This window comes from Ornithorhynchus anatinus, chromosome 2, assembly GCF_004115215.2.
Source record: "Ornithorhynchus anatinus isolate Pmale09 chromosome 2, mOrnAna1.pri.v4, whole genome shotgun sequence".
Taxonomy (NCBI): Eukaryota; Metazoa; Chordata; class Mammalia; order Monotremata; family Ornithorhynchidae; genus Ornithorhynchus; species Ornithorhynchus anatinus.
Genome location: NC_041729.1, coordinates 24570096 through 24586352, shown reverse-complemented (window position 1 = coordinate 24586352; position 16257 = coordinate 24570096). Strand labels below are relative to the sequence as shown.

Sequence of the window (16257 nt, the reverse complement as noted above, 5' to 3'; positions counted from 1 at the left end):
GCGCTTAGAACAGTGCTTGGCTCATAGTAAGCGCTTAACAAATACCAACATTATTATTATTTCAAGAAGCAGCGTGGCTCAGTGGAAAGAGCCCAGGCTTGGGAGTCAGAGGTCATGGGTTCGAATTGCGACTCTGCCACTTGTCAGCTGTGTGACTGTGGGCAAGTCACTTCACTTCTCTGGGCCTCAGTTCCCTCATCTGTGAAATGGGGATTAAAAAATTAGAGCCTCACGTGGGACAACCTGATTACCCTGTATCTCCCCCAGCTATTAGAACAGTGCTCTGCACATAGTAAGCGCTTAACAAATACCCACATTATTATTATTATTATTATTATTATTATTAAACCAAAAGTGCCCACGGGCTCCCAAAACTTTAGAGGGGAGGAAACTTGCCCGAAGAGGCCCGACTGGGAGGTACCATCTCTGCTTGGGGGGGAAGGGTCACCATTCACATTGACCATTTGCACGCAAATAAAAGGACTGTGATTTCCTTTCGATTCAAAATTGGTACGGTGGATATGGAAAGGAGGAGGTATTTTCAGGGCCTGTTTGATTAGATTGCTGGAGGGGGTGGGTGGAGTGTCCCCTGCAGCTCCCCTCCTGGAAATGGTTTGCGCTGCTCTGGAGCTGCTTTTCTTCCCTTGCAAGGCCGGAGGAGGTAACCGTGCATGCATCCTGCAAAGGGGGGCAAGGGGGTGCAGGGCTTGCAGTTTTGGGGGTGACCCAAGCTGGGAGGAGGGTGCAAGGCCGACACCCACCCCGTTTTAGGCAGAGGGGAGCGGCTTGTGAGGCCTGTCTACCTGTTTCATTCATTCAGTCGTATTTATTGAGTGCTGACTAGGTGCAAAGCACTGGACTGAACGCTTGGAATGGACAATTGGGCAACAGAGAGAGACCATCCCGGCCCCACGACGGGCTCGCAGTCTAAATGGGGGAGACAGACAGCAAAACAAGTAGTCAGGCATCAGTACCATCAAGATAAATAGAATCATAGATATATACACATTAATACAATAGAATAATAAATAATATATACAAATATACACAAGGGCTGTGGGGAGGGGAAGGGGGTAGAGCAGAGGGAGGGAGTCGGGGTAATGGAGAGGGGTGTTGTGTCTGTTTTGTTGTCTGTCTCCTCCCTTTTAGACTGTGAGCCTGTTGTTGGGCAGGGATTGTCTCTGTTGCCGAATTGTACTTTCCAAGCGCTTAGTACAGTGCTCTGCACACAGTAAGCGCTCGGGAAATACGATTGATTGATTGAATAAATGAATAAAGGGGCTTGGAAAGTACAATTCGGCAACGGAGACAATTCCTACCCAACAACGGGCTCACAGTCTAGCAGGAGGGAGACAGACAACAAAGCCAAACAAGAAGACATGCATCAGTAGCATCAATTTAAATAAATAAGATTATAGATATATACACATCATTAATTAGAATAGTAAATATGTACAAATATACACGAGTGCTGTGGGGAAGGGGGAAGAGCAGAGGGAGGGTGTAGGGAGAATGGGGAGGGGAGGAAGGGCCGAGGGAAAGGGACGTCTTAGTCTGGGAAGGCCTCCTGGAGAAGATGAGCTCTCGTTAGGGCTTTGAAGGGGGGAAGAGAGTTAGTTTGGCAGATGTGAGGAGGGAGGGCGTTCCAGGCCAGAGGTAGGATGTGGGTCTGGGGTCGACATAGGGACTGGCAAGAAAGAGGCCCAGTGAGGAGGTGAGTGTACGGGGTGGGCAGTAGAAAGAGAGAAGGGAGGTGAAGTAGGAGGGGGAAAGGGGATGGAGAACTTTGAAGCCAAGAGTGAGGAGTTTTTCCTACTTGTGTACTCTTTCCCAGAGCAGTAAGCACATAATACTACAATTACTACTATTAGCAGTACTACTGATTGTGTGTGATGTCCTCTGCAAAGCTCTGTAAATCGCTGCTGTGAATTAATTCAGTTGTATTTATCGAGCACTTACTGTGTGCAGAGCACTGTACTGAGAACTTGGGAAAGTACAATACAGCAATCAACAGTGACATTCCCTGTCCACAACCAGCTTAAAGTCTGTGGGGGGGAGGGAGATGGACAGCAATACAAATAAACGAAATTACAGATATGTGCATAAGTGCTGTGGGGATGGAAGGGGCGAAGAGGAAAGGGAACAAGTCAGGGCAACGCAGAAGGGAATGGGAGATGAGGAATCAAGTTCATGTGGCCCACAGTGGGGGAGGGCAGAGGTGGAACAATGAGAATGTAATCAGAAGGAAATACAGGTCAAAATATTACAAATCCAAAATTGAAAGAGTAAAAATGTGTAGGAACCTAGGGGAGGTCGGTTCTCTCACTGCATCTGGCAAAAACCATTCTGGGTTGAGAGGAACTCCTACATTCTGGGAAGCAATATGGCCCAGTGCAAGAAGCATGGGCTTGGGAGTCAGAGGACCTGGGTTCCAAATCCAGCTCTACTTCTCTGTTGTGTGACCTCAGACAAATCAGTCTTTTGTGTTTCAGTTCCCTCATCTGTAAAATGGGGAATAAAACTGTGAACCCAGCATGGGACATGAACTGTGTCCAGTGTGATTAGCTTGTATCTGCCCCAGTGCTTCCATACAGTGCCTGACACATAGAAAGGGCTTAACAAATACTTTTTTTTTAAACCTTTTCCAGAGGTCTTCCAAGTTAGGGAAGTTTCCACTGCCCTATACCTCCGTGTATTCCTGTGGGGAAGCTTGGGGGCTGGGGAACAGGCCTTGTCCCCAGCAGCAGGGAGAGAGATAGAGGGTTTCCCTGGCCTTCAAATAGCCATGTCAGTCACTCGGTCAGTCAGTAGAATTTATTGGGCTAGAATTTATTGGGCTAGAATTTATTGGGCGCTGAGAGCCTGATGCTAATTAGGTTAAACAGTCCCTGAGTAATAACACTGAAGGTACTTATTATTACCTTAGGGAGTGAAACTAGCACATTTCAGAGTCTGGCTGCTTGCTTTTGGGCCAAAGTAGGAAAAAGGTTTCTGGTGGTTTTCTTCCCTTCTCCGCTGCTGGGCTCCCAGTACAGAGGCAGCTGGCTCACGTGGGCTGGGCCATGGGCCAGGCCAGGATGTGTGGATCTGGGGAATCTCTACAGAGAGCTGGAGCCTAGAATGCCGAACGTGCTCGGCTGTGCCTCGGGTAGAACAGCAGGACTTGCTTCCCTTTTCCCCCCTCTTCCTCCACTCTAGACTGTAAACTTGTTGTCAGCAGGGATTGTTTCTGTTTATTCTTATATTGTACTCTCCCAAATGGTTAGTACAGAGAGAAGCAGCATGGCTTAGTGGAAAGAGCATGGACTTGGGAGTCAGAGGTTGTGGGTTCTAATGCTGGCTCTGCCACTTGTCAGCTCTGTGACTTTGGGCAAATCACTTAACTTCTCCGGGCCTCGGTTACCTCACGTAAAATGGAGATCAAGATGTGAGTCCTACCTGAGACAACCTGATAACCTTGTATCTCTCCCAGTGCTTGGCACGTAGTAAGCGCCTAACAAATACAATCATTTTGGGTTTTTTTACAGTGCTCCGTACACAGTAAGCACTCAATAAATACTATTGGCTGACTGACTGCAGTATTTGATTCTAGTGACCGGTAGCACTTTCTTAACCTAAAGTTATGGGGAAAGGACCTGTCCAAAGACATACAGAGCAGTAACGGAGTCAAGGAAATCAATCAGTAGTTCATTTTATTATTATTGTTACTATAATTATTATTGCATTTAATTGCTTTCTGCCTATCAAGCACTGTTCATTCAATCACATTTATTGAGGGCTTTCTGTGTGCAAAGCATTGTAACAAGTGCTTGGGAGAGTACAACACGAAATAGACACATTCCCTGCCAACAATGAGCTCACAGTCTAGAGGGGAGACAGATATTAATACTCTTAAATTAGCAGATCTATACATATGTGCTGTGGGTATGGGAGGGAGAAGGTCAGGGCGATGCAGAAGGGAGTGGGAGAAGAATAGAAGAGCCTTTAGTCAGGGAAGGCTTTTTGGAGAAGATGTGCCTTCAATAAGGGGGAGAGCAGTTATCTGTCTGATATGAGCAGGGAGGGCATTCCAGGCCAGAGGTAATAAAAATAATAACTGTGATATTTGTTAAGTGCTTATTGTGTGACAGGCACTGTTCTAAGTGCTGGGGTGGATACAAGCAAGTCATGTTGGGTACAGTTTCTGTCCCACATAGGTTCACAGTCTCAATCCCCCTTTTACAGATAAGGTAACTGAGGCACAGAGAAGTGAAGCGACTTGCTTAAGGTCACACAGTGACAAGTGAGGTAGGATGTGGGCGAGAGGTCGGAGGCGAGATAGATGAGATCGTGGTACAGTGAGGTTGGCATTAGAGGAACGAAGTGAACGAACTGTTCTAAGCTGTGGGGTAGATATAAGTTAATAAGGTCAGGCACAGTCTCTATTTCAAATGTCTAAGTAGGAGAGGGAACAATTATTGACTCTTCCTCCTCACCAGCCCACAGGCATTGAATCCCCATTTTACAAATGAGAAAACTAAGGCACAGAGAAATTAAGTGATTTGCTCCAGTAGACAAGTGGCAGAGCCAGGTTTAGAACCCAGGTCCTCTGACTGCCAGGTCCCTGCTCTTTCCAGTCGGCCACTGAGAGCTTACTGTGTGCAGAGCACTGTACTAAGTCCTCTAGAGAGTACAATCCAACAGAGTTGGTAGTCACATTCCCTGCCCACAAGGAGCTTACAGTCTAGAGCCCAGGCCTGCGATATATCACTGCCCACTGCTGTCTCCTGCCCATCATTTCTGGTGCTCACGACGTTAAGGGTCTGCTTTCCTGGGCCACTTTCCCCAGATCGATATCCTGCCGGGGGAACCCAAAGGCCTTCAACTGGGTCTGGGCAGATCAACTCCCAAGCTTCTGGCTACTGAGCACTGCTGCTCCCAACAGGAGCTAGGCCAGCACCCACCCATCCCCACCCCTATCCCTGGAGCCCAGCTGGTAAGCTCAGGAAGCAGGAACATTTTTCCTGGAGAGAGGGAGCCGGTTTCCCAAGGGAGTCCCCTCAAAAAAGGGGAAAAGCTGTTTTTTGATGGTGAGCCCTCTGAGGAACAGGGAGAGGGTCCAATTTCCATCTGTGTATTCCTTTTCAGCATGTTGAACAGTGCTCTGCACACAGTAAACAGTTAATAAATATTATTACCACTATTGAGGAGTGGCTGAGTAATCAGTCAATGGAATTGAGCACTTGCTAGAAGCCGAGCACTGTACTAAGCATTTGGGAAAGAAAATTACGGTTGGAGAAGCAGCATGGCCTAGTGGAAAGAGTACAGGCATGGAGTCAGAGATCCTGGGTTCTAATTATGGCTCTGCCACTTGTCTGTTGTGTGACCTTGGGCAAGTCACACCTTCTCAGTGCCTCAGTTACCTCATCTGTAAAATGGAGATTAAAGATTTGAGCCTCACATGGGACCTGGGCTGTGTCCAATCTGATTATCTTGTATCTACCCCAAGCACTTAGTACAGTGCCTGGCACATAGGAAGTGCTTAACAAATACTATGAAAAAATAGAAATGATCCCTCTCCCCAAGGAGTTTATAATGTAGTGCTCAAAATGAAAAGTTGGTGCCTCTGTATCTCTCTGATGCTCAAACACAAATCTTTCTGTTTTCATTCAGTAGTATTTATTGAGAGCTCCCTATGTGCAGAGCACTGTACAGAGCACTTGGAATGTACAATTGGGCAACAGTTAGAGATAATCTTTGCCCAATAACAGGCTCACAGTCTAAATGGGACTTAGACTGAGTTTCTTTCCTCCCTCCAAGCTTTCCCAGAAAGCTCACCATTTCCTGGGGTGACAATTTTCCTTTCCAGATTGCCTGACTTTGCGGCTTCTGCCTCCTCCGGGTTGCTTTCCATGGCTGACAAGAAGCTGATCGTTGTTTTTGGTGCAACAGGTGAGTGATTCTGGAAGTGCCTTTCTTTCACCTTGACCCATGGAAATTCTCATTATTCAGATCCATAGGCAGTTGCCAATTTTTTTCTTATGGTATTTGTTAAACATCATCAGTGGTATTTATTAAGCTCTTTCTGTGTGCAGAGCACTGTTCTAAGTGCTTGGGAGACTACAGTACAACAGAGTTGGCAGACACGTTCCCTGCCCACAGACAAGGAGTTTACAGTCTAGAGGGGGAAACAGACATTAATATAAATAAATCATTTATAGTATATATTTTAAAGATATGTAGATTAGTGCTGTGTGGTCGAGGATGGGGCAAATAAAAGAGCTTACTAGGTACCAGACGCTATAATAAGCACTGGGGTAGATACAAGCTAATCAGGTTGGGCACAGTCCTTATCTCACATGGAGCTCACACTCTTAATCCCCATTTTTCAGATGAGGGAACTGAGGCCCAGAGCAATAAAGTGACTTGCCCAAGGTCACATAGCAGACAAGTGCTTAGTACCAGCACTTAGTACAGTGCCTGGCACATAGTAAGCACGTAAATATTTCCTTAAAAAAGTGGCAGTGCCGGAATTAGAACCCAGGTCCTCTGATTTTCATGCCCGTGCTCTTTCCACTAGGCCGTGCTGCTTCTATACGAAACGCAGCAAGATTCTGCAGGTCTTGCTAGATAGACAAAGCACCCCCTCATCTCTTTCCCCACCCCCCATAACTCCAACCTGCCAATTGGCTCCAACCCCCACCACCCCAAAGCTTTTTCCCCAGGCTGGGTCTATCCTTGTCAGGGTCAGAGTCTCCTTAGAAGGACTTCTCTGGCCCTGGGCCACGAGAGTCTCTGAGGAGACTCAAGTCCTCTGGCTCTCCGGGCCTGTCGTTTTCGTTCGGTACCATGGTCTCGCGGCTTTATTCTGAGGGTGCCTCCGTCAGAACCCGTGGTTCTTGCTCCAGTGGTATTCCTATTTGGGATAGTTGTCTGACACTCTTGACTGTTACAGCAGCCGGAGGAGGTGGCTGGGTTATCTGCTTTCTGTCATTCCCCTCTCCTCCCCCACCCCCGTCAGCCTCTTTTCAGTGTTGCTTCTGTTGTTCCCGTGTCTCCAGGTCCTCTCTCCAAGGACTGCGGGCTGCCCTCAACTCTGCAATAGCAGGCAGGACGGTTGCCCCTGGGCACAGAGGAAAGAGCTGTTCCCCCTGTAACTTCTCTTGTTTTCTTTTAATCTCTGAACCCAACCCAGCCCTAATAATAATAATAATAATAATAATAATGTTGGTATTTGTTAAGCGCTTACTATGTGCCAAGCACTGTTCTCAGCCCTGGGGTAGATACAAGGTAATCAGGTTGTCCCACATAGGGCTCACAGTCTTCATCCCCCATTTTAGAGATGAGGCAACTGAGGCACAGAGAAGTTAAGTGATTTGCCCAAGGTCACACAGCTGACAAGCAGCGGAGCCGGGATTAGAACCCATGACCTCTGACTCCCAAGTCCGGCTCTTTCCTCTGAGCCATGCTGCTTCTCAATGATGGCATTTGTTAAGCGCTTACTATGTGCGAAGCACTGTTCTAAACCCTGGGGGGTGGGCACAAGGTAATCAGGTTGTTCCACATGGGGCTCACAGTCTTAATCCCCATTTTACACATGAGATAACTGAGACACAGAGAAGTCAAGTGACTTGCCCAAAGTCACACGGATGACAGGTGGCAGAGCCGGGATTAGAACCCATGACCTCTGACTCCGAAGCCCGGGCTCTCTGCAAGGGGCACAGGGAGCCCTGTGCCTCCCTCCCCCTTCCCGCCTCACCCACTTCTGCCATCACCTCTTCTCTGACCACTCCAGCTTCCTCTTCTCTTCAAACATTTCCTTTTTCTTTTGCCCTTCCCCCACCACCACCCTGCTCCCTTCCCCACCCTCACCAGGCCCTGGCTTTTTCCACGCCTGCCTCCTCCCTCTCTTGACTCATCTCTCTCAATCAACCCACATGTTAAATCTGCCTCTAAATTCCATCGGTTCAACCTTTATAACATCACTAAAATCCACCCTTCTAAAATCCATCCTTTCCATCCAAACCGCTACCACGTTAATCCAAGTTCTCCTATTCCACCTTGATTACTCTCTCAGCTTCTTTGCTGACCTTCCTGCTCCCTGACTCTTCCCACTTCAGTCTATACTCTGCTGCTCAGATCATTTTTCTACAACAATGATTAGTCCATATTACCCCACTCTTCACGAACCTCCAGTGACCCATCCACCTCTGCATCAAACCGAAACGCCTCATCATTGGCTTTAAAGCAGTCAATCACCTCGCCCCCTCCTATCTCACCTCGCTGCTCTCCTTCTACAATGCAGCCCAGACCCTTCTCTTGTCTAATGCTAGTTTGTTCACTCTAACTCGGTCTTGTCTAGCCCCAAGTGCTCTCCCACATCCTTCCTTTGGCCTCGCAGGCCCTCCCTCTTCATTTCTGACAGATGATCACACTCCCCACCTTCAAAGCCTTATTTAAGACACTTCTCCTCCGAGACGACTTGACTAAGCCCTCATTTCCTCTTCTCCCACTCCCTTTTGCATTGCTCTTGGACTTGGATTTGTTCCTTTCATTCACCCCTCCCTCAGCCCCAGAGCACTTATGTACATCTCTGTAATTTATTTACTTATATCCATGTCTCTCCCTCTAGACTGTAAGCTCACTGAGGGCAGGGAACTCTGCTATATAGTACTCTCGCAAGGGCTTAGTACAGTACTCTGCACCCTGATTAAGAGATAAGAGATGATAGGGTCCATAGCACTAGTATTGGGGGAGCTGATGTGAAACCTCCCCTTGATAGAGAGTTGGAAAAGTGTGGAGAATGTGGAAGTGAGAACAGGAGAGCATTTAAAGAGGTGGGGGTGTTCTGGTGGGTCCTGGGGGCTTCAGAAAGGAGTTAAAGGTTTGGAATAGTTAGGGTTAGAGCTGAGTTCCATTGAAAGGGTAAAATTTTTTTGGTTTTCTTTTAGTGTATTTGTTAAGCAGTCAATGTGTACTGAGTGCTGTGGTAGGCACAAGATAATCACGTTGGAAACTCCCTATTCCACATAGGGCTCATTGTTTTAATCTCCATTTTACAGATGAGGTAACTGAAGCACAGATAAGTGAAGTGATTTGCCCAAGGTCACACAGGCAAGTGGCGAAGCAGGGATTAGAACCCAGGTTTTATGACTTTCCAGTAGGCCACCCTGCTTCCTAGCTGAGGGGGTTGATCCATGCAGCAAGGGAGAGGAGGATTATTAGGGAATCCAGGAGAGGAATAATGAACCAGATCAGATGGAGAGGGTCCCTGTAGGGGCAGAGGACAGTTTGGGGGAGGGAGCAGATGTGGGTTCGACTGCAGGTTGAGGTAATGGTGGGATGCTGATGGTCCAGAGTCGGGTGCAGTATCTGATAATAGGTCCAAGGAGTCTTGTTTGGGGTAGAGGGGTGGTGGGCGGCCTTCTGGAAGGAGTGAAGAACTGAGAATCTTGCTTCCCTGTTTGCCTATTTCTTCCTCGGAGCCATGGGGTTGGATGACGGGCATTGTTAATGTGACTGGCCTGCCCAGTCTAGGCAGAATAAATAGTCCAGTCTTGCTTTCTCAGGGTGCTTCCTCTGTGACGCCATCTCAAGGGGAACCCGGGTGGGAGAGGAAAGGGATCCAGTTTGGCTCAGGGTGGAGCACACAGAAAATCAATCTGGTTCCTCCCAGGGGCCCAGGGAGGCTCTGTGGCCAAGGCCCTCCTGGAAGATGGGACCTTCAGGGTCCGCGTGGTGACACGAAACCCAAGGAAGAAGCGTGCCAAGGAGCTGCAGCGGCAAGGAGCCGAAGTGGTCCAGGGAGATCAGGACGATGAGCGGACCATGGAGCAGGCGCTCACGGGGGCCCACGCGACCTTCATCGTTACCAACTACTGGGAGAATCTCAGTCAGGAGCAGGAGATCAAGCAGGTGGGGACACCCAGGCATGCGGGTCTGCCACTCTGTCCTCTTCCCACCCCCTCAAACTGCTCTGGGCTTTGGGAAGAAGTTGGGAGGGTGTCTTAAACTCAGACCGATGGAAATAGCCAGACCAGAAGCTTTGGGGAGGGGGACGATCTTGGGGTGAGGAGCAGCCCAGGACCCAGAAGGCTCAGGTGGGAGGGGACCCCTTAGCCTGCTAGTCAATCAATCAGTGGTATTTATTGAGTACTTACTATGTGCAGAGCACTGTAGTAAGTGATTGGGAGTGTACAATTCAACAGAATTAGTAGACACATTCCCCGCCCATGACAAGCTTACAGTCTAGAAGAGAAGGTAGTTGTCCAAGGGGAGCCATGGGAGGCCTTGTAGGTTTAAATATCTAAACTATTTTCCTGGGTTGAAGGTAAGCCCTATTTTCCCCAGTTCCTTCTCCCTTCTGGGTCTTCTATACACTTGGGTCTGTGACCTGTGGGCATTTGGTATTCGCTCCACCCTCAGCCCCCCAGCACTACAAACATATCTATAAATTATTTATATTAATGCCTATTTTCTCCTCTGGACTGTAAGCTTGTTGTGGGCACTTCTATTGTACTCTCCCAAGCACTTAGTTCAGGGGTCTACACACAGTAAGCGCACATTGAATACCATCGATCGATTGGTTTTTGGTGTCTGAGGCCCGGCTCACTTCCTGTCTGTGGTCCAGCCGCTGTAAGGCAACCTGCCCTGAAGAAATGTGCCTGGCTGCCTTCCATATCCGACCTCAGCCTGTCAGGGATAACTCTCCAGACCCTCAGGGCCCCGGGTACCCTGTTTATTCGGTCCCCCATTACCCACTACAGTCTGAAGGCTTTTGCCAGCCCAGAATCTCCAGTCACACCCCTACTTTCCCTGTCCTCGTGGCAGAGGAGCAGTTATGACATCTGGGCCTCGAGTCCCTCTTTTCTCCTCTGCAGCACCCCCACTCCTCCCGACCCCTACAATTTGGGCCCTGCCACAGACACAATACTCCTCTCAGTAAATAGGCGCAAACCTACTAAAATACGTAGATCTAAGAAATGAGAAAAGGGTATGAGACCAGTACAAAAGAAAGAAATAGGGTTGACTTGGTGGAAACATGAGTGCGTAGGTTGGGGAAAGAAGTTGGGGATTGAAGGGCGGACAGGGAAGAAGGGTGGCTAGCAGAAGTGAAAGGGACTGCAGGATGCTGGTTTATTTGCACGTCTTCGGTTCATTTTCGTCATCAGTGCTGGGGGGAATCTTGTAGAAAGCTGTGCCTGTTTTTTTTACCGTTTGGAACAATGTCCCGCTGTGCCGTATATTTTGGGAAAGGCAATAAATACTATATTGAGCAGGAGGCAGGTTAGCAGGAAGGTGGCAAAGGAAGAAATCTTGTTTCAACCTCCACATTGTCAGGTCCCAATCTCTTATTCGTCTGTGTGCTTTCGTCACAGGGCAAACTTCTGGCCGACCTGTCCAAACGCTTAGGCTTACGCTACGTGGTGTACAGCGGCCTGGAGAATGTGAAAAAGCTGACGGGCGGCAAGTTGGAGGTGGGGCACTTTGACGGTAAAGGGGAAGTGGAGGAATACTTCCGGGGCTTGGGTGTCCCCATGACCAGCGTCCGGCTGCCTTGCTACTTCGAGAACCTTCTCACATACTTTCTTCCCAAGAAAGCGTCAGACGGAAGCGGCTACTTACTGAGTAAGCATCCTTCCCCGTTGCTCCCCATGTGACCTGCCCAATAGAACCTTCTTTTGGAGTTGCAGCGGTGATGAAGCCGCAGAATAATATGAAGAGTTCAGGAAGCAGGTGACTTAGATTCTAGTCCTGCCTTATCCACTAATTCACTTGGTTCAGACCAACTTCCTTTCCATTGTGCATCCCCACCTGTGAAATGGAACCAAATTACTTCCTGCTTCCTAACAGACTCTTGTTGGTGTTTTGAGTACCTTGGGGGACTAAATGGACTCTACTAGAACTCCTCAAGCTAAAAACGGACGGTTTCAGACATTTGGCCGGTCGGGGCAGGAAAATAAGCGCCATCCCCTCTCTGGGTGGCAGACATCTGCCACCTAGATCCTCACAACCCTGTGGATGTTTGTGCTGGCAAGGCAGTGTACTGAAATGATGCCCTGGAGAATTCCCCCCGAAAAGAGAGCGTTTCTCTGGGGGTTCCCCTCGTCTTCCCTTTTCTCCCCTCCCTGCAGAGTCCTGGCAATCCCCCCTCCCCACGTCCCTGTTCACCCAGGCTCAGCTTCTGAGCCTTTGCCACTAAAGCAGGATCTGAGATTGAGGTGGGGGATGGCCTGGATGCTCTCAAATTTTCAACGGCGCCCAGAGGCCCCCGGAATACACCACCCTGAGACGGCTGCCTCCCTTGCTTACCGTGTAAAACCCGCCGTGGGCTGTTGCACCGAATACCGAGAGCAAGCTAGCCTGCATCTAGCAATCAGTCGGTATTATCGTGATATTGTTGTCTTGTTTTTGTTGCATTTTGTTTTGCTCTGCTGTCTGTCTCCCCAGATTAGACTGTGAGCCCATCATTGGGCAGGGATGGTCTCTATCTGTTACCGAATTGTACATTCCAAGTGCTTAGTACAGTGCTCTGCACATAGTAAGTGCTCAATAAATACTATTGAATGAATGAATATTATTAATGGAGCACATACTCTGGAGAACACTGCAGGCACAGAGGGCTTGGGAGAGTAGAGTAGAGTTAGAAGACCTGGTCCCTGCCTCCAAGGAGCTTACAATCTAGCACCTTACCATCTTCATTCTGGTGTCTTGTGTTTCTCCCCGTGCCCTTTTGCAGACTTGCCCCTGGCTGACATCCCCATGGACGGGTTGGGCATAAGTGACCTCGGACCGGTGGTTCTTAGCCTGCTGAAGTCCCCAGGAGAGTATGTGGGCCAGGACATCGGGCTGAGTACCTGCAAACACACGGTTGAGGAGTACGCCTCCCTCCTCTCCAAACACACCGGCAAGGCTGTCCGGGATGCCAAGGTAGGACAGTTCGCTGGAGCTTGGCCACATCCCTCCTGGATGGGCAAACCAAGCTCTTGGTCTTGATCTTGAACCCCTGTCTCAGCCTGGGGCCTTCTCTTCAGTCTCCCTGTCGAGGGTAAACACCACAAGGGAAGCAGTGTAGCCTAGTGGGAAGAGCACAGGCCTGGGAGTCGGAGGACCTGGGTTCTAACACCAGCTCTGCCACTCTCCTGCTCTGTAACCTTGGGCAGGTCATTTAATTTTCTCTGATCCTCAGTTTCCTCATCTGTAAAATGGGGATTCAGTATCTTTTCTCCCTCCTACTTAGACTGTGGGCCCTGTGTGGGACCTGATGATTTTGTATCTATCCTAGTGTCTGGCACATAATAAGCATCTAACAAGTTATTATTATTATTTATAGTATTTGTTAAGCACTTACTCTCTCCTGAGCACTGAACTAAACACGGGGTAGACTGTGTCAAGTTAGACACAGTCCATGTTCCACATGGGACTCACAATCTTAATCCCCATTTTACAGATGAGGGAACTGAGGCCCAGACAAGTGAAGCATTTGACCTAAGGTCACACAGCAGACGAGTGGCAGAGATGGGATTAGAACCCTGGTCCTCTGACTCCCATCCCCATGCTCTAACCTCTAGGCCATGTTGTTTCTCTGTTACTATAACAGTTTTCTCATAGAGATTTTATAGCGGGCCGGGGTGGTGTTTTAATGTCTCTCCTCGGGCCAAGATCTCTGAAGCAACAGCAGACAGACTACAGGTTCCCGGCAACTGTGGCTTGTGAAAGGCAAGGCTGAGTTAGCCCCTCCTATATAGAGGTGGAAATGGTCAGAATGTTCTGGAACCAGAAATGGCTCTCAGTCACTCAGTCAATGGTATTTATTGAGCACTTACTATGTGCAAAGCACTGTTCTAAGTACAGGGAGAGTACAGTATTAACAGAATAAGCAGACAGGTTCCCTGCCCATAATGAGCAGTCTAGAGGATGAGTTTACAGTCCAGAGGTTCTCCAGAGAGAAAACCATTGAACCAGTCAGTCAGTTGTATTTGAGTGCTTACTGTGTGCGGAGCACTGTACAAAGCGCTTGGGAAAGTAAAATGAAAGAGTTTGTAGACACATTCCCTGCCCACCAGGAGCTTAGTTGAGAGAGACAGACATTAAATTACCAATATGGATATAAGTGCCTCTGCTCCTCCCCCTCTCCCTTCCCCTCCCCTCAGCACTGTGCTCATTTGTATATATATTTATTACCCTATTTATTTTGTTAATGAGGTGTACATCCCCTTGATTCTATTTATCATGATTTTGTTGTCTTGTTTTTGTCCGTCCGTCTCCCCCGATTAGACTGTGAGCCCGTCATCGGGCAGGGATTGTCTCTAGCTGTTGCCGAATTGTACATTCCAAGCGCTTAGTACAGTGCTCTTTACATAGTAAGCACTCAATAAATAGTAATTAATGAATGAATGCTATGGAGTTGAGATTAGGGTGAACAAGGGCTGGAAATCCAAATGTCATCTACTAACCTGGTGACAGCAGCTGAAACACAACCAAGTGTGTGGGAGAGGTTGGGCAAGGAGGCAGGGGGCTATAAAAGGTGAGAATAAAGCTCAGCACTTGTGGATGGAAAAGCTCAGCACTTGTGGATGGGAGGCTGTTAGAAACGTGGGTTCCCAAGGAAGGCTGAGTTGCAGCAGGGTGAACTCCCAGGGATAGACCCATTCCTGCAAGGGAACAGCCAAGGGAATGGTCTAAAGCAGTCCACCACCTTCTCCCCTCCTACCTCACCTCGCTACTCTCCTTCTACAACCCAGCCCGCACGCACGCTTAGCTCTTCTAATGCTAACCTTCTCACTGTGCCTTGATCTTGCTTATCTCACCGCCAACCCCTCACTCATTGAAACGCCCTCCCTCCTCAAATCCAACAGACAATTACTCTCCCCGCCTTCAAAGCCTTATTGAAGACACATCTCCTCCAAAAGGCCCTTCCAGATTAAGCCTCCTCTTTCCTCTTCTCCCACCCCCTTCTGTGTCACCCTGACTTGGTCCCTTGCTTCTTCCTCCTTCCCAGCCCCACAGCATTTACATTGCTCTGATTTATTTATTTATATTGATGTCCGTCTCTCCTCCCCAACCGCCCCCCACCAGCCTGTAACTCATTGTGGGCAGGGAATGTGTCCTATTGTATTCTCCCAAGCCTTAGTACTGTGCTCTGCACACAATAAGCACTCAATAAATACAGTGGAATTCATTCATTCAATAGTATTTATTGAGTGCTTAGTACAGTGCTCTGCACATAGTAAGCGCTCAATAAATACTGTTGAATGAATGATCCTTATATGTTTGTTCTGGATTGATTGATTAATTGATTCTCCATCCACAGATGACTCCGGAAGAGTATGAGAGTCTTGGCTTTCCCGGGGCGAAGGAACTGGCCAACATGTTCCGCTTTTATGCCCTGAAGCCCGACCGCAACATGGAGCTGACTCTGAAACTCAACCCCAAGGCTAAGACCCTCGACCAGTGGCTGGAAGAGAACAAAGAGGCCTTTGCTAACCTGTGAATCTCCCATTACATGTGGATTTAGGAGGCCACTTCTGCCATCCCATAGGCAGTTTGCCCTTTTTTATTTTATTTTTTTTTTATAAAGTGATTGTACTGCAAGGGATTTGGGGAAATAAAAAGGCTCAGTATCTGGACTGGGTTGCTGGAAACATTAGTTCTACAAAGCAGGGCCACTAGGCCTGAAACGACAAAAGTTTAACAAATCGAAAAAGAGACTCAGAGACCAGATACTGGGTGCCCCAGATTTCAACCACCCCTTGATCTGTGCAAGCTCGGCGATTTAACCACCAGTATTTGCTGCTAACCACAGTATACTTGATGTTACATCTCAGAAGCAGCGTGGCTCAGTGGAACGAGCACGAGCTTGGGAGTCAGAGGTCATGGGTTCGAATTCCAGCTCTGCCACTTGTCAGCTGTGTGACTGTGGACAAGTCACTTAACTTCTCTGTGCCTCAGTTACCTCATCTGTAAAATGAGGATTAGCTGTGAGCCTCATGTGGGACAACCTGATTACCCTCTATCTACCCCAGCGCTTAGAACAGTGTTCTGCACATAGTAAGCGCTTAACAGATACCAACATTATTAATATCACTATAGATAAGTCAGTTCTCTTCCTCTCCTGATTTTTAACTCATCCTAATGTCACCAGCACCTGCTGTTGCAAATCCAGCATACCACCCCTCCTTTTCCTTTCCATGTTGCTAGCTGCAGCTCTGGTTGTAGGAAGTGGGCTAAGGCCAGCAGGCCGGGTCAGGATGGGGACCACAGCTATTGCTGTAGATG

General features: G+C 48.4%; 1 protein-coding gene across 1 annotated transcript; it reads left to right on the top strand.

The window, feature by feature from the left end:
* The first annotated feature begins 597 nt into the window (after window positions 1-597).
* On the top strand, window positions 598-15724 carry NMRAL1 (NmrA like redox sensor 1). Its single transcript, XM_029048825.1, has 6 exons — window positions 598-661; window positions 5849-5931; window positions 9656-9894; window positions 11358-11607; window positions 12719-12909; window positions 15293-15724. The coding sequence occupies exons 2-6, from the start codon at window positions 5892-5894 to the stop codon at window positions 15470-15472; spliced, it is 900 nt and encodes a 299-aa protein (XP_028904658.1). The 5' UTR covers window positions 598-661; window positions 5849-5891; the 3' UTR covers window positions 15473-15724.
* The last annotated feature ends 533 nt before the right edge of the window (window positions 15725-16257 follow it).

Bases quoted from the DNA above. Each gene is read 5' to 3' on its own strand.
- NMRAL1 (XM_029048825.1), top strand. From the start codon at position 5,892: ATGGCTGACAAGAAGCTGATCGTTGTTTTTGGTGCAACAG. The intron at 5,932-9,655 runs GTGAGTGATTCT...GGTTCCTCCCAG, and splicing joins CGTTGTTTTTGGTGCAACAG to GGGCCCAGGGAGGCTCTGTG. The intron at 9,895-11,357 runs GTGGGGACACCC...CTTTCGTCACAG, and splicing joins AGGAGCAGGAGATCAAGCAG to GGCAAACTTCTGGCCGACCT.